The 22,949-nt window shown below is 47.7% G+C and overlaps 1 protein-coding gene across 3 annotated transcripts in view; it reads left to right on the plus strand.

Annotated features, from left to right (window-relative positions):
- The first annotated feature begins 5,680 nt into the window (after positions 1 to 5,680).
- The window catches only part of ADGRE5 (adhesion G protein-coupled receptor E5), a 295,974-nt gene continuing 278,705 nt past the window's right edge, over positions 5,681 to 22,949 (plus strand). For all 3 annotated transcript variants that reach the window (XM_063931714.1, XM_063931719.1, XM_063931718.1), the window contains exon 1: positions 5,681 to 6,164. In XM_063931714.1, the coding sequence (XP_063787784.1) occupies positions 6,113 to 6,164 (52 nt within the window). In that variant the 5' untranslated portion in view covers positions 5,681 to 6,112. The remainder of the gene's footprint in view (positions 6,165 to 22,949) is intronic.

Genomic DNA, 22,949 nt, shown 5'->3' on the forward strand with positions numbered 1-22,949 from the left:
CACTCCTTTATATATACACACCAGCAACAAAACGGGCGGCACTCCAAGGATTATAAATAAGAAAACCAACTACACCAGCATCTTTATATGAATGTTTAAGGTGTATTTATTCAGTCCTGACTGGTGTACATGGTTCCATTGAGTCCGTGGGAAGGCACCCAGGTAATATCTATTTAAAGTGGAGTGCCAGTCAATTTTGTTTCTAAAAATAAAATAAAAGTATACAGTATGTGTGTGTGATAGCTGGCGAGAATGGTACAGGTGCATACAGCGGTAAACTTAGTCTACCGCTGTTTGCCGAATACTGAAAGGATGACATAACCCGAGTGCTAATGGAGTTATGCATCGTTGACAAATGGGCCTTATATATATGACAAAACAATTGGTGGCACTCAGAAAGAAATATGCAGAGTCAACGCTGGTAAGGACCTTACCAGCGTTGACTCTGCATATTTCTTTCTGAGTGCCACCAATTGTCTTGTCTTATATATAAGGCCCATTTGTCAACGATGCATAACTCCTTTAGCACTCGGGTTATGTCATCCTTTCAGTATTCAGCAAACAGCGGTAGACTAAGTTTACCGCTGTATGCACCTGTACCATTCTCGCCAGCTATATATGGCAAGAGTGATACAATCCCCATTGCCAGCCAGGGGGACCCAGTGCTGCCTTTCCGGCTTCAGCAAAGCCTTCTGGGCATTGCTGGGTCCCTGGCCGGTGAAACTGTCATGCATATGTGCAAACTAGAGATTGCGCATGACACAGAAGCCCGTTGCTGGAAGTGATAGGCTGCCAGCAGAATGGAGGACGCAGCTGAGGGGAGTGACAACGCCGGACCTCGTCGGAGAGGTAAGTATTGCTGGATACCAGCTGCATTTTTATCTGTATCACAGTGAAACTAAAAGTCGAAAAATGCTGCTGTTAATTTTTGTTATTAAATGGGGCCCAAAATTTTACACACATATAAACTGTATATGGGGGTGATTCAGATCTGCGTTTTTGCACAGTGGGCAAACAGCGATAGACTAGGCATGCGTATGCACCGCAATGCACATCGGCACCCAGAGTGTCAGGGAAAACGCAGGCGTTCCCAAGTGTTTTCAGGGAGGGTGTGTGACGTCAGCTCCGGCCCCGATCAGCCTGTTCTCATCACACTGTAGGAGTAAGTCCTGGGCTACGCACACACTGCACATCATTCGATGGTGAGTGTGGTGATAACTGATTTGCAGCTGTTCGCTGACAGAGGTTTTTTTTGCAGCTTGGCGTACACATGCAATCGCACACTTGCACGGGGCGAATATACCCTCCCCTTGGGCAGCGACTATCTGAAGGCAACACAACAAGTTTAAACCCTTATATCTCTATCACACACTGTATATACTGTACACTGTATATAGACACCAGGGCTTTTAATAAGGGCAGGGTAGAGGCAACCATACTCGCCTTTCGTTGTAACCCGTGCACTCTAGACAGTGTCGGACTGGGGCATGAAGGGCCCACCGGGGAAGTGCAGTGGTAGGGGCCCATTCTTATATGCTTGGCTAACTATTAGTTCATGGTCTGGGCCCCTTGATAAATAGTATATATATATATATATATATATATATATAGTAAATACTGCTAGTGCATGCATGATAATGTACCAGATTAACAACAGCAACGCACTGTAGAAAATACACCATAGTCCTGTGCAGTATAATGTAGCATATTCATAATGTATAATTGAGAGGGTGGGCCCACCGGTGGTTTCCCCTGTACCCCTATGGGCCAGTCCGAGCCTGACCCTAGATACGCATAAAGGTGCTCTCTCCCACCCTCCCCACGGGGCACAGATTTAATGGCGCTGCTCCTGGGGGGGAGTGGCTTCACACAGCGTACTGACAACCTGGTTTGGAGCTGATACACACATATACATAGACAGGGTAGGGGGTCACACTTTATACTGACCTGTGGGGAGGTTTTTCGGGCATGCCTGCTGTTTTCTCCAAACACCCAGCGACAGCTGCATTTCCTCCTATGCTGGGCAGCTCAGACTCTGTGCTCCACCCACAGCAGCTCTGACTTGCACAGCATTTAGTGCCCTGCTGCCCAGTGCCTACTGCAGTCAGATGCTGAGGAACAATGGGGGGTTGTGAATGGGCTTCAGGTGACTGTCTGAGGGTCACAGTAAGCCTCATACAAATGGGTGGAGTTTCGGACGTCCAGGGGGCAGAGCTTCGGCCGTCAAGGGGGCGGGGTTTCCGATTGCCCCATGGGTAGATGGGATCTATGCTGATTATGGTGGTTGGTTGAGCATGGGTGAGGAGGAGGTGAGGGATAGGGAGGGGATCAGACAGAAGACGAGTGGGCTATTGCTGTGGGTCCTGACAGGAGTTTTTCCTCCTGTCACCACTGACTGCACAGCACTGCAAGGGATCCTGTGGGCCTGTTTGCATGGGCGGGCCTGGAGCTGCAGCTCCACCCGCCCCATTGTTAATCCGGCCCTGGTTGCAGGGTATCTAAACGAGATGACACTTCTTGCAGGAATTGTATAATCTGCTGCTGCGCAGCCTCTTGACCATCCAGTCGTGACACTAGACCTTGGAGTGTCCCTGACCCCACACTCTGACCACCGTCCGGGTCCAGGAGCCTCGGACAAACTGTCAGGTCTCTGATTTTGTCTGTCCCCGGCGGGGGCGCTAGTGGGTCAGTGTTGGTGCGATGTACAAAGCGTGGAGGCAATATAAAAGTCCTGCGCATATGCGCTGATGTTTATTAACACAGAGCAGATGGTATGATACTGAATAAACTGAAAACTGGTAATGTAGAAAACAATGATAGGTAACTGAATCCAAACAACTGAAAGTCTCTTGCAGTAAAATGTAAAACAACTTGATACTGAATGCAGGTGATATTAACAGAACTCCAATAGTACTTGAAAGCACACAGTCTCTGAATAACACAAGATGAGAAAAAATGATAACTGTTGGAAAAGCAGAACTCCGGCATATTTGAGAAACACACAGTCTCTATATAGCACAAGTCCATATAGCCATACTAGGCTTAAGCAGGAGACTGTCTCTAAGCAAATAGTTGGTATAACTGCTGAGATGCACAGATGGTATGCTGATAACGAGTGCACAGGTAAGGTAATGAAAAGAACACCTGAGGAGAGTCTCTTACTGCTGATGGGTTTGTGGCTGGATGTAGCTGGAGTCCGGAGTAACAGGAGAGCTGTAGAAATGGTAACTGGAACAATGAAGATAACCACGGGGGAACGCTGGAAACAGGAACACAGGAACCAGGAGAACTAGGCACACGGTATGTGACTCGTTATCCGAGGCGATGTGAGTGAGCCACGGACAGGAACTTATACCCTTTGCTCTGCAGTGATTGGTCAGTGAACTCTGGCTGGAAGCACAGCGCTGGATTGGATGCCGGGATCAGCTGAGTGCAGATGTCATGGCAGCGTCCATACAGGCCGGATGCCGGCACACAGCGGAATACACACACAGGACCAGACTCATGGGTACTCAGCGACACGGGAGATGACGCTCGCGGTCAGCGCATCCATGCAGCCGCAACTGGGGCCATGACCTCCGGAGGCCTGCACACCAGCACGCTGGTAAGTGAGATGCAGCTGAACGCCGATTCATGACACGGAGCTGCCGCTGCTATAGTGACACAGGCAGCTCCAACGACGGGTCCCACCGCCGCTTCACCCCACTGCATAAGGTTGATTGGACCAACGGATCCAATCACCCATATGCAGTGCAGCCCCCCTCACTTTGTTTGCTGCCAGGCCAGACCACGCTGGTCCCGGGTACTGTGCCAAGTCTGGTGCTATTCAGCAGGAGCCCACATCTGGTCCTCCTGGGAGCAACAGAGTCCTCTCTCAAAAAGCCCACTGTGCTTCCTGGTTCCCTCCTCTCTGTGGCTGCTGTGCTACCGATCCAGCCAGTCCAGCAACCCCCCCCCCCCTCCAGGTGCAGACATAAGCAGCTGCTGGGGAAATGTGAAAAAGCAGCCCCATATCTTTCCTCTGGACCCCCTGAGGTTTCAGAGCAGCAGGCGCTGAAATAATTAAATTGTTATGGTCATGATGTTTCTGACCATCGATGTTCCGTCCATCTATGTTTTTATCAGTTTTCCAATTTCATCATATTGGATATATTTTGTTTACATACCTCCCAACTTTACAGTTCTGTGGAGCGGGACACTTGCGCGGCGAAGCTGCGCGCGCTCCCGAAAAAGGGGCGTGGCCTATGAAAGGAGGCGTGGCGTTGCGGAGGACCCGCGATCGCGAGCCACGCCCCGTTTTCATCACTGAGGGGGCATGCCCAGCGCTCTGTGAGCCGCTGGCATGCTCCCTCTCCCTCTGACTCCAGTGAATAGACGCTGTGCGCATGCGCATAGCGTCTATTCACCGCTGCTCTGCTAAGCAGAGCAGCGATTGACAGAGCCTCCCAACTGACCCCCCCACCGCGGGACACTGCGGCCTGCGGGTGGGACAGCGGGACAGTCCCCAAAAAACGGGACTGTCCCGCGAAAATCGGGATAGTTGGGAGGTATGTGTTTATAGTGTTCTGAACCTAATTCAGCCATTAAAAAAAAAAAAACAGACAATTTCTGAGCGGTTTTTGGAAAAATTTAGCTAGTTAAGTGGTTATCGATTGAGCTTTTCTATTAATGCTCACAGCGTCTATTCACCGGGAGAGAGGGACAGGGGGCATGCCAGCAGCTCACAGAGCGCTTGCCATGCCCCAACAGGGGCGAAAATGGTGCAAGCTTTGCGGGAAGTGCAGCCCCCTAATCATGAGGCCACACCCCTAAAGTCATACGCAGGTGTGCGCATGTGTCCCTTTTCCCAGACTGCAAAAGTTGTGAGGTATACTATTAGGAAAATGTTCTTTCAGTAGTTGATCCTCCCTTAAGATTCTCTAGTTCTTTAAAATGTTCTTCTCGAGTTGTTTCGTGATGACAGCCATATGGGCAAATAAATAAATAAATAAATAAATAAATAAATTGGGGGTCTTTTTGACTGGTCTGTTCTGTTCTGCTTCTTGATGTCTCCATCTTTTATACTGTATTACTTCATTCCAGTTGCTTCCTCTTTACGGAGGTAATGACTTCTTTGCTGACCTACTGAACTGTGACAGTCTTTGCAATATCAAATCAGAAGATTACTAGTGGATATTTTTACACAACAGATGTAAAATATTATAAAACAAGTCATGTCAGTTAAATTAGCAAAAGTATGCTACGTGCGTGGAAAAATGTCCATACACACAGCTATGTGATCATATTGGATCATTACACAACAGTATGTGTAAATGGGTTATCACGGCTAATTGAATTCCCCCTTAATCTCCTCCTGTTCTATAGAATACATGTAGACAGAGGAAGCTGTGCATGCTGCCAATTTCACCGAACAAGCCAAAGCATCCTGTTCTACAGCACTTCTGCTTAGCAATCTATTTTCACTGCAATATCTTCATTACATACAATAGTTTATTTTATAGCTCTGATCTTCGGTATATTTACCACACAGACAAGCAACTGCGAGATCTGCCCAGTACTGTTAGATTTTCCTTTTTGTTTTTTTGTTCTCTCATGTTGCTGTCTCCACTCCCCACCTCCCCTTCCATCTCACACCACTGTTTCTTATGTTAGAGTGACCTCACAGTACTCCCCCATAGGCTCACTCACTTCCTCTTCCACAGAATTAGACAGAGCATCGTGCAGGAAGAGTGCAGTGCAGACAATACTTCAGTATACTTCATACAGGCAGAGTAGAGAATGAATAGACTGCAGAGAGTATAGATCCGAGGTATACGGAGATCCTGTGTTTCCTAAATCCTACAGGTTATCCTAAAGTTCTGCTGATAGAGTGTTACAGGACAGCTAAAGTGACATATTACAGACAGGAAGGGCAGATAAGGAAGAAGCACATAGGTAAAGCATCATAGAGTCATCAATAGTGTGAGGAAATAGTGGAATAGTGCATAAAGTAAAGGCAGGGGGACGGAGAAGACCACTGAGGATAATACCGGTAATACAAGTAGCACATAGCTCAGAAAACAACTGATACCAAATCCCCTGGATACGCTGGAGCAAATAGCGGAGAGGAAATATGCACCTCTGCTGGAATATCGGGATTTCCCTGCTGATTTTTTGGATGTCTGGTAATACTCTATGTTTGTCTGTCCATAGTTTTACGTTACTGGTCGCTAAAAATAGAGTAGTGTAATGATGTATGTGATTGATGATCTCTGTCACTACACAGATGCTGTACACAAGCTCTGGTGGTTACAGAGACTGGAAAATATGGGCTCATGTGGATCATAGTTGCCGTCCTATAATCTGCCCCCTCTGGGATTACCGGCATTGGGAAGCAGGGGCCAGGACTACAGTGATGCAGTCCAGAGCATACTTGCCAACTTTATCTCCTCTCCAGGAGAAGGTTCTCCTCTAGAGGAGATGCTTTTGACAGCTTTGGAGACGGGGACGGCTTTCCACGTCATTAAGACTTGCCCCCGTTTTTGCCACGATCCTCAGGTCTGCAATGAGATGACGGGTCAAAAATGAGTTAGGAGCTGATTTGTTGATACTTTTTTTCTTGCCACTTTATCTCTCTCCAAGCTTTTATAAATGTGCCCCTCTAGTAATGGAATTAAGTTGAATATGCACAGAGAATAGTGTCTGGACAGCAGGGATGGACTGGGGGTAAATTTGTCCCCAGCATCATATACCCATGCACGGACAAATGGGCATGGCCACAGGTCACGGGAACGAGCCTGTGAGTCACGGGGGTGTGGCCTCATGGCATGCCCCATCACAGCAAGCCATCCGTACGGAGCGCCAGGAGGTGGAACTGCTAGGCCAAGTCGACGTCTATACTAGTCCATCAGGCCATCTGTTAGAGATCTGAAAGAAACTATTACTATTGAAGCCTTGAGGAGTGATACAGTGGCGAGAGATAAAGTACCAGCCAATCAGCTCCTAACTGCCATGTTACAGGCTGTGTTTGTAAAATAACAGTTAGGAGATGGTTGGCTGGCACTTTATCTCTTTCCATGCTTTGATAAATACCCCCCTATGTGCTCTGATGGTCCCTGGTACACTTTTGAAATGAGATGTATGGCTGTGATAATCTTTAGCTGAGATAGGAGTTCTCTCTCTATTGTTCTCTTATTGGGATAGAAATTAATGGAGTGCTCTGGTGATCACTGTGGGAGAAAGATGCTACTGCAGTGTGTTGGTCTATGTGTGAGGTGGGATCCAGTAAATGGTTCAGTAGGTAAAGTTCTCTGGTGGTTACAGAGTGAGAAGACATGCAGTATGGGGGAGATGTATCAAACATTCTGAAGAGGAAAAGTTGCCTTTAGCAACCAATCAGCTTCTATTTTATTGAATGTAGTTGAAAATGACAGCTTGAAGGTGGTTCTCCACTTGTCCTCTGTATAAGGATGTATACATCTCTCACATGGTACTCTGGTGCTCTTGGCTGAGATTCCAGTAGTCCTGATTGCTGTGTGACAGTATTACTGTATAGCAGAGGCGTAACTAGGGTTTTCGGAGCCCAGGGCAAGATGGAAAATGGCGCCCCCCCAAAAAAAACAACAACACACACACAAAAAGAAGCATGTGCGCGCACAGAAGGGGTGTGGCCACACTCCAGAAGGGGTGTGGCCACTGAAAATGGCCCACAGTGCCAGTTACATTGCCCCACAGTGCCGGATACATGCCCCACAGTGCCAGCTACATTGCCCCACAGTGCCGGATACATTGCCCCACAGTGCCGGATACATGCCCCACAGTGCCAGTTACATTGCCCCACAGTGCCGGATACATTGCCCCACAGTGCCGGATACATTGCCCCACAGTGCCGGATACATTGCCCCACTCAGTGCCAGTTACAACCCGCAGTGACGTGCGGTGGGGTGAGGCAGGTGAGGCAGAGCCTTTCCTGTTATACTAACGTTTGTGCAAGAGTTTTGACTGTATAAAGTATATGAAAAATACAAAGAATATGTGTGAAATATCTACTTTGCATTATTCTAATCATTTTTATAGTCAAAACTCTGGAGTAAAAAGTCTATGGCGCTGAATATCTTTTCCGCATGTCTCTGATCAAAACTCACCAAATTTCCAGGAGTTTATACTGCTGCTCATGTGTATAATGCCCAGATGAACCCTTTGGCTCATATATTGCGTGTTAATCTGGCTCTGGTGCTAAACAGTGCCTCCTGAGCTATTTAGCTCACCGCACGTCCACAGTGCCAGTTACATTGCCCCACAGTGCCAGTTACATTGCCCCACAGTGCCGGATACATGCCCCACAGTGCCAGATACATTGCCCCACAGTGCCAGATACATTGCCCCACAGTGCCAGATACATTGCCCCACAGTGCCAGATACATGCCCCACTCAGTGCCAGATACATGCCCCACAGTGCCAGTTACATTGCCCCACAGTGCCAGATACAATGACCCACAGTGCCAGATTCATTGCCCCACAGTGCCAGATACATGCCCCACTCAGTGCCAGTTACATTGCCCCACATTGCCGGATACAATGCCCCACAGTGCTGGATACAATGCCCCACAGTACCGGATACATGCCCCACAGTGCCGGATACATTGCCCCACAGTGCCAGATACATTGCCCCACAATGCCAGATACATGCCCCACAGTGCCAGTTACATGCCCCACAGTGCCAGATACATTGCCCCACAGTGCCAGTTACATTGCCCCACAGTGCCAGTTACATTGCCCCACAGTGCCAGATACATTGCCCCACAGTGCCAGATACATTGCCCCACAGTGCTAGTTACATTGCCCCACAGTGCCAGATACATTGCCCCACAGTGCCAGTTACATGCCCCACAGTGCCAGATACATGCCTCACAGTGCCAGGCCCCACTCAGTGCCAGTTACATGCCCCATTTGGTGCCAGTTACATTCCCCACAGTGCCAGTTACATTGCCCCACAGTGCCAGTTACATTGCCGCACAGTGCCAGATACATTGCCCCACAGTGCCAGTTACATTACCCCACAGTGCCAGTTACATTGCCCCACAGTGGCAGTTACATTGCCCCACAGTGCCAGATACATTTCCCTACAGTGCCAGATACATTGCCCCACAGTGCCAGATACATGCCCCACAGTGCCAGATACATGCCCCACAGTGCCATGCCCCACTTGGTGCCAGATACATGCCCCACTGTGCCGCCGGACCCCCCCCCCGTGCCGCCGGACCCCCCCCCCATCACTTACCGGCCGCTTGTTGCTATGCGAGGGGAGGAGAGTGCAGCGCCTCTACTTCCCCTCACCGCTCCAGGTCTCCGGCGGCTGTCTGGTGCCGGTTCGCTAGCCAATCAGAGCTCGCGGACCGGCAGCCAATCAGGAGCCGGTCCGCAAGCTCTGATTGGCTAACGCCGGAGACCGGACACAGCAGCGCTGCTGGCAGCGCTGCTAGTGCTGGCAGCGGCGGTGAGGGGAGGGAGAGACGCTGCGCTCTCCTCCCCTCACATTTAGGGTTTACGGGGGCGAGTGGGGCATGATGCCCTGGACGCCGGCGGCGCCCCCCTCTCCTGGGCCTGCCAAGGCGCCCAGGGCACGTGCCCCACTCGCCCTACCCTAGATACGCCTCTGCTGTATAGACACTAAGCGCTGATGAAAATCACTTAACCTTAAAGATGTTGTGTGGTACATTATTAAAGAAAAATGTCTACAGTATGCTCAGGCCTCTGAGAGAGGGACATTGTGAGTGTAGCCAAATTATGTTACAAGGTTGATGTCTTTACCTACAATGTTTGGAAATATGGTGATACAGTGCATTGATAGTCTTATGTTAGGATATAATGCTCCAATGTTCACAAATGATCAGTGTATTTTATTATTATTATTATTATTATTATTATTATTATTATCACCATCATCATAATTATTATGAAGTTATTTATATTGCACACACATATTACACATACTGTATTACACACATATTACACACACACATTTATCAGTTCCTGTCCCAGTGGAGGCCACAATCTATATTCCCGAACATATTGGAGTGTGGGCCGCACATCCTGCACCTATTTTTTCAATACTTACCTCTGGAGTCCTGCGTCGGCAGCAGCAGCGCTGCAGAAACCACTGGGAAAATGGCATTAGGGTCTCCTAGGCTAGTAACCCTACTGCTCAGAGTCTATCAGTGACGTGCGGTGGGCCACACCTGGTATGACAGGAAAGGCTCTGCCACACCAGCCATTTACTGTATAATACAACTGTTCAAGGACCAATTGGATCTGGTCTCAAACATCAATACTGACTAGCTCCATCTATTTATTAGAAATACAATTTGCTTATTTTAAATACCTACATCACTGACTATTCTGGGTTTTTGGAAATCTCTTATGTGTTATCACAGCCTTTCCTGTCTGCCAGGTGTGGCAGAGCCTTTCCTGTCATACTAACATTTGTGCCTGAGTTTTGACTGTGTCAATTATATGTAAAAAAAAAAAACAATTAATAATTTGTTTGAAGTATCTTTTTTACATTATTCTAATTATTTTTATAGCCAAAACTCTGGAGTAAAAAGTCTATGGCAGGTGGGGCAGTGCCTTCCCTGCCTATCTTTTCCGCACATCTCTGATCAAAACTCACCAAATGTCCAGGAGTTTATACTTCTGCACCTGTGTATAATGCCCAGATGTACCCTTGGGCTCATATATTGCATGGAACTAGTTCCACCTTCTCCATGGCCCTGCACAGTAACTACAACAGAAAAGACCACCCCACCACCCTTGTCAATAGATGATGTGGGTGGTGCTAGTGTCACTGACAAGTTGCAGCTACCTCCCCATATCTCATGTCCTGGCACCTCCATGGTCCTCTGCCTGCAGTGCCTCCTGAGCCATTTAGTTCACCGCGTGTCTCTGGAGTCTATTGCCCTGCTGGCTACAGAACAGGGGGCCTGGACAAAGCCTATACACAGGCCTCCTCCTTTCTTGATGCTCCCCTGAGTGTGGGAGTAATTTAGAGCACCTGGAGGAAACCCACTCAAACATAGCGAGCATATACAAACAGATAAGGCCTTGGTCAGGGACGAAATGTATGACCTCAGTGATGAGAGGCAGTGTGCATTGTGAGAGTGACCATAATGCAATAATGGGTTGCAATGGGATATAGTTCTTTTTAGGTTTTGATATACTGTAGTGTTGTTTTTTTCCTGTTTGACATAGGAGGATATATAGGGGCAGATTTATTAAGCCTGGTGAAGTGATAAAGTGGAAGGTGATAAAGTACCAACCAATCAGCTCCTAACTTACATGTTACATGCTGGGTTTGAAAAATGACAGGAAGTGATTGGCTGGTACTTTATCACCTTCCACTTTATCACTTCACCAGGCTTCATAAATCTGCCCCATAGTGAGCTGATGCAGAATATTGTCATTCATCAGAATCAAAAAGATGTTATTTGTGTGAATGGTATGAGAACTGATGTGTTACTTGTTGTGAATGACTGTTGATTATTGGTGTGTAACGAGTGCCACACAGTGGGGTAAATTTACTAAGGTGGGAGGTTTTTTTTAGAACTGGTGATGTTGCTCATAGCAACCAGTCAGATTCTACTCAACATTTATCTAGCTTCTTCTAGAAGATAATAGATAGAATCTGATTGGTTGCTATGGGCAACATCACCAGTTCTAAAAAAAACTTCCACCTTAGTAAATTTACCCCTGTAATAGGTGAGACACAATGAGACATCAGCTTTTGAGTTATGGGGAACCATTGATGAGTGACAGATCATAAGAGATATGTGATAACACATAAGAGATTTCCAAAAACCCAGAATAGTCAGTGATGTAGGTATTTTGACATATCATACACCACACAGGTTTGATATTTAAAATAAGCAAATCGCATTTCCAATAAATAGATGGAGCTTGTCAGTACTGATGTTTGAAACCAGATCCAATTGTTCCTTGGACAGTTGTATTATACAGTAACTGGCTGGAAATTAGATTGTATTTATAGTGATGTGCACCGGACATTTTTCGGGTTTTGTGTTTTGGTTTTGGATTCGGTTCCGCGGCCGTGTTTTGGATTCGGACGCGTTTTGGCAAAACCTCACCGAAAAAATGTTGTCGGATTCGGGTGTGTTTTGGATTCGGGTGTTTTTTTTTTTAAAAACCCCTAAAAAACTGCTTAAATCATAGAATTTGGGGGTCATTTTGATCCCTTAGTATTATTAACCTCAATAACCATAATTTCCACTCATTTCCAGTCTATTCTGAACACCTCACACCTCACAATATTATTTTTAGTCCTAAAATTTGCACCGAGGTCGCTAGATGGCTAAGCTAAGCGACACAAGTGGCCGACACAAACACCTGGCCCATTTAGGAGTGGCACTGCAGTGTCAGGCAGGATGGCACTTCAAAAAAATAGTCCCCAAACAGCACATGATGCAAAGAAAAAAAGAGGCGCACCAAGGTCGCTGTGTGACTAAGCTAAGCGACACAAGTGGCCGACACAAACACCTGGCCCATCTAGGAGTGGCACTGCAGTGTCAGACAGGATGGCACTTCAAAAAAATTGTCCCCAAACAGCACATGATGCAAATAAAAATGAAAGAAAAAAGAGGTGCAAGATGGAATTGTCCTTGGGCCCTCCCACCCACCCTTATGTTATATAAACAGGACATGCACTTTAACGAACCCATCATTTCAGCGACAGGGTCTGCCACACGACTGTGACTGAAATGACTGGTTGGTTTGGGCCCCCACCAAAAAAGAAGCAATCAATCTCTCCTTGCACAAACTGGCTCTACAGAGGCAAGATGTCCACCTCATCATCATCCTCCGATTCCTCACCCCTTTCACTGTGTATATCCCCCTCCTTACAGATTATTAATTCGTCCTCACTGGAATCCACCATCTCAGATCCCTGTGTACTTTCTGGAGGCAATTGCTGGTGAATGTCTCCACGGAGGAATTGATTATAATTCATTTTGATGAACATCATCTTCTCCACATTTTCTGGAAGTAACCTTGTACGCAGATTGCTGACAAGGTGAGCGGCTGCACTAAACACTCTTTCGGAGTACACACTGGAGGGAGGGCAACTTAGGTAGAATAAAGCCAGTTTGTGCAAGGGCCTCCAAATTGCCTATTTTTCCTGCCAGTATACGTACGGACTGTCTGACGTGCCTACTTGGATGCGGTCACTCATATAATCCTCCACCATTCTTTCAATGGTGAGAGAATCATATGCAGTGACAGTAGACGACATGTCAGTAATCGTTGGCAGGTCCTTCAGTCCGGACCAGATGTCAGCACTCGCTCCAGACTGCCCTGCATCACCGCCAGCGGGTGGGCTCCGAATTCTTAGTCTTTTCCTCGCACCCCAGTTGCGGGAGAATGTGAAGGAGGAGATGTTGACGGGTCACGTTCCGCTTGACTTGACAATTTTCTCACCAGCAGGTCTTTGAACCTCTGCAGACTTCTGTCTGCTGGAAAGAGAGATACAACGTAGGTTTTAAATCTAGGATCGAGCACGGTGGCCAAAATGTAGTGCTCTGATTTCAACAGATTGACCACCCGTGAATCCTGGTTAAGCGAATTAAGGGCTCCATCCACAAGTCCCACATGCCTAGCGGAATCGCTCTGTTTTAGCTCCTCCTTCAATGTCTCCAGCTTCTTCTGCAAAAGCCTGATGAGGGGAATGACCTGACTCAGGCTGGCAGTGTCTGAACTGACTTCACGTGTGGCAAGTTCAAAGGGTTGCAGAACCTTGCACAACGTTGAAATCATTCTCCACTGAGCTTGAGTCAGGTGCATTCCCCCTCCTTTGCCTATATCGTGGGCAGATGTATAGGCTTGAATGGCCTTTTGCTGCTCCTCCATCCTCTGAAGCATATAGAGGGTTGAATTCCACCTCGTTACCACCTCTTGCTTCAGATGATGGCAGGGCAGGTTCAGGATTGTTTGGTGGTGCTCCAGTCTTCTGTACGCGGTGGCTGAATGCCGAAAGTGGCCCGCAATTCTTCGGGCCACCGACAGCATCTCTTGCACGCCCCTGTCGTTTTTTCAATAATTCTGCACCACCAAATTCAATGTATGTGCAAAACATGGGACGTGCTGGAATTTGCCCAGATGTAATGCACGCACAATATTGCTGGCGTTGTCCGATGTCACAAATCCCCAGGAGAGTCCAATTGGGGTAAGCCATTCTGCGATGATCTTCCTCAGTTTCCGTAAGAGGTTGTCAGCTGTGTGCCTCTTCTGGAAAGCGGTGATACAAAGCGTAGCCTGCCTAGGAACGATTTGGCGTTTGCGAGATGCTGCTACTGGTGCCGCCGCTGCTGTTCTTGCTGCGGGAGGCAATACATCTACCCAGTGGGCTGTCACAGTCATATAGTCCCGAGTCTGCCCTGTTCCACTTGTCCACATGTCCGTAGTTAAGTGGACATTGGGTACAACTGCATTTCTCTATCGTCCTAGTGGATGCTGGGGTTCCTGAAAGGACCATGGGGAATAGCGGCTCCGCAGGAGACAGGGCACAAAAAGTAAAGCTTTAGTATCAGGTGGTGTGCACTGGCTCCTCCCCCTATGACCCTCCTCCAAGCCAGTTAGATTTTTGTGCCCGGCCGAGAAGGGTGCAATCTAGGTGGCTCTCCTAAAGAGCTGCTTAGAAAAGTTTAGCTTAGGTTTTTTATTTTACAGTGAGTCCTGCTGGCAACAGGATCACTGCAACGAGGGACTTAGGGGAGAAGAAGTGAACTCACCTGCGTGCAGGATGGATTGGCTTCTTGGCTACTGGACATCAGCTCCAGAGGGACGATCACAGGTACAGCCTGGATGGTCACCGGAGCCTTGCCGCCGGCCCCCTTGCAGATGCTGAAGTAAGAAGAGGTCCAGAATCGGCGGCAGAAGACTCCTCAGTCTTCTAAAGGTAGCGCACAGCACTGCAGCTGTGCGCCATTTTCCTCTCAGCACACTTCACACGGCAGTCACTGAGGGTGCAGGGCGCTGGGAGGGGGGCGCCCTGGGAGGCAAATGAAAACCTATTTTGGCTAAAAATACCTCACATATAGCCTCCGGAGGCTATATGGAGATATTTAACCCCTGCCAGAATCCGTTAAAAGCGGGAGACGAGGCCGCCGAAAAAGGGGCGGGGCCTAGCTCCTCAGCACACAGCGCCATTTTCCCTCACAGAAAGGCTGGAGGGAAGGCTCCCAGGCTCTCCCCTGCACTGCACTACAGAAACAGGGTTAAAACAGAGAGGGGGGGCACTAATTTGGCGTTAGAAATATATAAAACAGATGCTATAAGGGAAAACACTTATATAAGGTTGTCCCTATATAATTATAGCGTTTTTGGTGTGTGCTGGCAAACTCTCCCTCTGTCTCTCCAAAGGGCTAGTGGGTCCTGTCCTCTATCAGAGCATTCCCTGTGTGTGTGCTGTGTGTCGGTACGTGTGTGTCGACATGTATGAGGACGATGTTGGTGAGGAGGCGGAGCAATTGCCTGTAATGGTGATGTCACTCTCTAGGGAGTCGACACCGGAATGGATGGCTTATTTAGGGAATTACGTGATAATGTCAACACGCTGCAAGGTCGGTTGACGACATGAGACGGCCGACAAACAATTAGTACCGGTCCAGACGTCTCAAAAACACCGTCAGGGGTTTTAAAACGCCCGTTTACTTTAGTCGGTCGATACAGACACAGACAGGGACACTGAATCCAGTGTCGACGGTGAATAAACAAACGTATTCCTTATTAGGGCCACACGTTAAAGGCAATGAAGGAGGTGTTACATATTTCTGATACTACAAGTACCACAAAAGAGGGTATTATGTGGGATGTGAAAAAACTACAGTAGTTTTTCCTGAATCAGATAAATTAAATAAAGTGTGTGATGATGCGTGGGTTCCCCCCGATAGAAAATTATGGGCGGTATACCCTTTCCCGCCAGAAGTTAGGGCGCGTTGGGAAACACCCCTTAGGGTGGATAAGGCGCTCACACGCTTATCAAAACAAGTGGCGGTACCGTCTATAGATAGGGCCGTCCTCAAGGACCAGCTGACAGGAGGCTGGAAAATATCATAAAAAGTATATACACACATACTGGTGTTATACTGCGACCAGCGATCGCCTCAGCCTGGATGTGCAGAGCTGGGGTGGCTTGGTCGGATTCCCTGACTAAAAATATTGATACCCTTGACAGGGACAGTATTTTATTGACTATAGAGCATTTAAAGGATGCATTTCTATATATGCGAGATGCACAGAGGGATATTTGCACTCTGGCATCAAGAGTAAATGCGAAGTCCATATCTGCCAGAAGATGTTATGGACACGACAGTGGTCAGGTGATGCAGATTCCAAACGGCAAAAAGGTGTATTGCCGTATAAAGGAAGAGGAGTTTTTTGGGGTCGGTCCATCGGACCTGGTGGCCACGGCAACTGCTGGAAAATCCACCGTTTTTACCCTAAGTCACATTTCTGCAGAAAAAGACACCGTCTTTTCAACCTCAGTCTTTTCGTCCCTATAAGATCATATCTGCCCAGGGATAGAGGAAAGGGAAGAAGACTGCAGCAGGCAGCCCATTCCCAGGAACAGAAGCGCTCCACCGCTTCTGACAAGTTCTCAGCATGGCGCTGAGACCGTACAGGACCCCTGGATCCTACAAGTAGTATCCCAGGGGTACAGATTGGAATGTAGAGACGTTTCCTCTTCGCAGGCTCCTGAAGTCTGCTTTACCAAGGTCTCCCTCCGACAAGGAGGCAGTATGGGAAAAAAATTCACAAGCTGTATTCCCAGCAGGTGATAATTAAATTACCCCTCCTACTACAAGGAAAAGGGGTATTATTCCACACTATATTGTGGTACTGAAGCCAGAAGGCTAGGTGAGACTTATTCTAAAAACTTTTTTGAACACTTACAAAGGTTCAAATCAAGATGGAGTCACTCAGAGCAGTGATAACGAACCAGGAAGAAGGGGACTATATAGTGTCCGGGGACATCAGGGATGCTTACCTCTATGTCCCAAATTTGCCCTTCTCACTAAGGGTACCTCAGGTTCGTGGTGCAGAACTGTCACTATCAGTTTTAGACGCTGCCGTTTGGATTGTCCACGGCACCCCGGGTCTTTACCAAGGTAATGGCCGAAATGATGATTCTTCTTCGAAGAAAAGGCGTCTTAATTATCCCTTACTTGGACGATCTCCTGATAAGGGCATAGTCCAGGGAACAGTTGGAGGTCGGAGTAGCACTATCTCGGATACTGCTACAACAGCACGGGTGGATTCTAAATATTCCAAAATCGCAGCTGATCCCGACGACACGTCTGCTGTGCCTAGGGATGATTCTGGACACAGTCCAGAAAAAGGTGTTTCTCCCGGAAGAGAAAGCCAGGGAGTTATCCGAGCTAGTCAGGAACCTCCTAAAAACAGTGCATCATTGCACAAGGGTCCTGGTAAAAATGGTAGCTTCCTACGAAGCAATTCCATTCGGCAGATTTCACGCAAGAACTTTTCAGTGGGATCTGCTGGAAAAATGGTCCGGATCGCATCTTCAGATGCATCAGCGGATAACCCTATATCCAAGGACAAGGGTGTCTCTCCTGTGGTGGTTATAGAGTGCCCATCTTCTAGAGGGCCGCAGATTTGGCATTCAGGATTGGATGCTGGTGACCACGGAGCCCAGCCCGAGAGGCTGGGGAGCAGTCACACAAGGAAAAAATTTCCAGGGAGTGTGATCAAGTCTGGAGACTTTTCTCCACATAAATATACTGGAGCTAAGGGTAAATTTATAATACTCTAAGCTTAGCAAGACCTCTGCTTCAAGGTCAGCCGGTATTGATCCAGTGGGAAAAACATCACGGCAGTCGCCCACGTAAACTGACAGGGCGACACAAGAAGCAGGAGGGCAATGGCAAAAACTGCAAGGACTTTTCGCTGGGCGGAAAATCATGTGATAGCACTGTCAGCAGTGTTTCATCCCGGGAATGGAAACTGGGAAGCAGACTTCCTCAGCAGGCACGACCTCCACCCGGGAGAGTGGAAACTTCATCGGGAAGTTTTTTCCACATGATTGTAAACCGTTGGGAAATACCAAAGGTGGACATGATGGCGTCCCGTCTGAACAAAAAACGGGACAGGTATTGCGCCAGGTCAAGAGACCCTCAGGCAATAGCTGTGGACGTTCTGGTAACACCGTGGGTGTACCAGTCGGTGTATGTGTTCCCTCCTCTGCTTCTCATACCTAAGGTGCTGAGAATTATAAGACGTAGAGGAGTAAGAACTATACTCATGGCTCCGGATTGGCCAAGAAGGACTTGGTACCCGGAACTTCAAGAGATGCTTACAGAGGTTTTATGGCCTCTGCCGCTAAGAAGGGACTTGCTTCAGCAAGTACCATGTCTGTTCCAAGACTTACCGCAGCTGCGTTTGTCGGCATGGCGGTGGAACGCCGGATCCTAAGGGAAAAAGGCATTCCGGAAGAGGTCATTCCTACCCTGGTCAAAGCCAGAAAGGAGGTGACCGCACAACATTATCACCACATGTGGCGAAAATATGTTGCGTGGTGTGAGGCCAGGAAGGCCCCACAAAGAAATTTCAACTCGGTCGTTTCCTGCATTTCCTGAAAACAGGAGTGTCTATGGGCCTCAAATTGGGGTCCATTAAGGTTCAAATTTCGGCCCTGTCGATTTTCTTCCAGAAAGAATTGGCTTCAGTTCCTGAAGTCCAGAATTTTGTCAAGGGAGTATTGCATATACAACCCCCTTTTGTGCCTCCAGTGGCACTGTGGGATCTCAACGTAGTTCTGGGATTCCTCAAATCACATTGGTTTAAAACCAGTCAAATCTGTGGATTTGAAGCATCTCACATGAAAAGTGACCATGATCTTGGCCCTGGCCTGGACCAGGCGAGTGTCAAATTGGTGGTTTTTTCTCAAAAAAGCCCATATCTGTTTGTCCATTCGGACAGGGCAGAGCTGCGGACTCGTCCCCAGTTCTCTCCCTAAGGTGGTGTCAGTGTTTCACCTGAACCAGCTTATTGTGGTGCCTTGCACCTACTAGGGACTTGGAGGACTCCAAGTTGCTAGATGTTGTCAGGGCCCTGAAAATATGTTCCAGGACGGCTGGAGTCAGGAAAACTGACTTGCTGTTATCCTGTATGCACCCAACAAACTGGGTGCTTTTGCTTCTAAGCAGACTATTGCTAGTTGGATGTGTAATACAATTCAGCTTGCACATTCTGTGGCAGGCCTGCCACAGCCAAAATATGTAAATGCCCATTCCACAAGGAAGGTGGGCTCATCTTGGGCGGCTGCCCGAGGGGTCTCGGCTTTTACAACTTTGCCGAGCGGTTATTTAGTCAGGGGCAAACACGTTTGTAAAATCCTACAAATTTGATACCCTGGCTAAGGAGGACCTGGAGTTCTCTCATTCGGTGCTGCAGAGTCATCCGCACTCTCCCGCCCGTTTGGGAGCTTTGGTATTATCCCCATGGTCCTTTCAGGAACCCCAGCATCCACTAGGACGATAGAGAAAATAAGAATTTACTTACCGATAATTCTATTTCTCGGAGTCCGTAGTGGATGCTGGGCGCCCATCCCAAGTGCGGATTATCTGCAATACTTGTACATAGTTACAAAAATCGGGTTATTATTGTTGTGAGCCATCTTTTCAGAGGCTCCGCTGTTATCATACTGTTAACTGGGTTCAGATCACAGGTTGTACAGTGTGATTGGTGTGGCTGGTATGAGTCTTACCCGGGATTCAAAATCCTTCCTTATTATGTACGCTCGTCCGGGCACAGTATCTAACTGGCTTGGAGGAGGGTCATAGGGGGAGGAGCCAGTGCACACCACCTGATACTAAAGCTTTACTTTTTGTGCCCTGTCTCCTGCGGAGCCGCTATTCCCCATGGTCCTTTCAGGAACCCCAGCATCCATTACGGACTCCGAGAAATAGAATTATCGGTAAGTAAATTCTTATTTTTTTAGGACACTGGTGACTCTTTTTCTGAGGTCTGTGTACATTTTCGGTATCGCCTGCCTAGAGAAATGGAACCTAGATGGTATTTGGTACCGGGGACACAGTACCTCAATCAAGTCTCTAGTTGCCTGTGAATTAACGGTGGATACCGGAACCACGTTTCTCACCGCCCAGGCTACCAAGGCCTGAGTTATCTGCTTTGCAGCAGGATGACTGCTGTGATATTTCATCTTCCTCGCAAAGGACTGTTGGACAGTCAATTGCTTAATGGAAGTAGTACAAGTGGTCTTCCGACTTCCCCTCTGGGATGACGATCGACTCCCAGCAGCAACAACAGCAGCGCCAGCAGCAGTAGGCGTTACACTCAAGGATGCATCGGAGGAATCCCAGGCAGGAGAGGACTCGTCAGACTTGCCAGTGACATGGCCTGCAGGACTATTGGCTTTCCTGTGTAAGGTAGAAATTGACACTGAGGGAGTTGGTGGTGTGGTTTGCAGGAGCTTGGTTACAAGAGGAAGGGATTTAGTGGTCAGTGGACTGCTTCCGCTGTCATCCAAAGTTTTTGAACTTGTCACTGACTTCTGATGAATGCGGACCAGGTGACGTATAAGGGATGATGTTCCTAGGTGGTTAACGTCCTTACCCCTACTTATTACAGCTTGACAAAGGCAACACACGGCTTGACACCTGTTGTCCGCATTTGTATTGAAAAAATTCCACACCGAAGAGCTGATTTTTTTTGTATTTTGACCAGGCATGTCAATGGCCATATTCGTCCCACGGACAACAGGTGTCTCCCCGGGTGCCTGACTTAAACAAACCACCTCACCATCAGAATCCTCCTTGTCAATTTCCTCCCCAGCGCCAGCAACACCCATATCCTCATCCTGGTGTACTTCAACAGTGACATCTTCAATTTGACTATCAGGAACTGGACTGCGGGTGCTCCTTCCAGCACTTGCAGGGGGCGTGCAAATGGTGGAAGGCGCAAGCTCTTCCCGTCCAGTGTTGGGAAGGTCAGGCATCGCAACCGACACAATTGGACTCTCCTTGGGGATTTGTGATTTAGAAGAACGCACAGTTCTTTGCTGTGCTTTTGCCAGCTTAAGTCTTTTCATTTTTCTAGCGAGAGGATGAGTGCTTCCATCCTCATGTGAATCTGAACCACTAGCCATGAACATAGGCCAGGGCCTCAGCCATTCCTTGCCATTCCGTGTCGTAAATGGCATATTGGCAAGTTTACGCTTCTCATCATCGGCCTTTGCAGACGACGTTGATGGCATTTCATCGTCTCGGCCATGACTAGTGGCAGCAGCTTCAGCACGAGGTGGAAGTGGATCTTGATCTTTTCCTATTTTAACCTCCACATTTTTGTTCTCCATTTTTTAATGTGTGGAATTATATGCCAGTATCAATAGCAATGGCTTACTACTATATATACTGCGCACAACTAAAATGCACCACAGGTATAGAATGTAGATGGATAGTATACTTAATGACGACACAGAGGTAGGTAGAGCAGTGGCCTTCCGTACCGTACTGCTATATATACTGGTGGTCACTGTGTCAGCAAACTGCAAAACTAAAATGCACCACAGGTATAGAATGTAGATGGATAGTATACTTAATGACGACACAGAGGTAGGTACAGCAGTGGCCTTCCGTACCGTACTGCTATATATACTGGTGGTCACTGTGTCAGCAAACTGCACAACTGAAATGCACCACAGGTATAGAATCTAGATGGATAGTATACTTGACGACACAGAGGTAGGTACAGCAGTGGCCTTCCGTACCGTACTGCTATATATACTGGTGGTCACTGTGTCAGCAAACTGCAAAACTAAAATGCACCACAGGTATAGAATGTAGATGGATAGTATACTTAATGACGACACAGAGGTAGGTACAGCAGTGGCCTTCCGTACCGTACTGCTATATATACTGGTGGTCACTGTGTCAGCAAACTGCACAACTGAAATGCACCACAGGTATAGAATCTAGATGGATAGTATACTTGACGACACAGAGGTAGGTACAGCAGTGGCCTTCTGTACCGTACTGCTATATATACTGGTGGTCACTGTGTCAGCAAACTGCAAAACTAAAATGCACCACAGGTATAGAATGTAGATGGATAGTATACTTAATGACGACACAGAGGTAGGTACAGCAGTGGCCTTCCGTACCGTACTGCTATATATACTGGTGGTCACTGTGTCAGCAAACTGCACAACTGAAATGCACCACAGGTATAGAATCTAGATGGATAGTATACTTGACGACACAGAGGTAGGTACAGCAGTGGCCTTCCGTACCGTACTGCTATATATACTGGTTGTCACTGTGTCAGCAAACTGCAAAACTAAAATGCACCACAGGTATAGAATGTAGATGGATAGTATACTTAATGACGACACAGAGGTAGGTACAGCAGTGGCCTTCCGTACCGTACTGCTATATATACTGGTGGTCACTGTGTCAGCAAACTGCAAAACTAAAATGCACCACAGGTATAGAATGTAGATGGATAGTATACTTAATGACGACACAGAGGTAGGTACAGCAGTGGCCTTCCGTACCGTACTGCTATATATACTGGTGGTCACTGTGTCAGCAAACTGCACAACTGAAATGCACCACAGGTATAGAATCTAGATGGATAGTATACTTGACGACACAGAGGTAGGTACAGCAGTGGCCTTCCGTACCGTACTGCTATATATACTGGTGGTCACTGTGTCAGCAAACTGCAAAACTAAAATGCACCACAGGTATAGAATGTAGATGGATAGTATACTTAATGACGACACAGAGGTAGGTACAGCAGTGGCCTTCCGTACCGTACTGCTATATATACTGGTGGTCACTGTGTCAGCAAACTGCACAACTGAAATGCACCACAGGTATAGAATCTAGATGGATAGTATACTTGACGACACAGAGGTAGGT

This window comes from Pseudophryne corroboree, chromosome 6, assembly GCF_028390025.1.
Source record: "Pseudophryne corroboree isolate aPseCor3 chromosome 6, aPseCor3.hap2, whole genome shotgun sequence".
In the NCBI taxonomy this organism is placed as follows: domain Eukaryota; kingdom Metazoa; phylum Chordata; class Amphibia; order Anura; family Myobatrachidae; genus Pseudophryne; species Pseudophryne corroboree.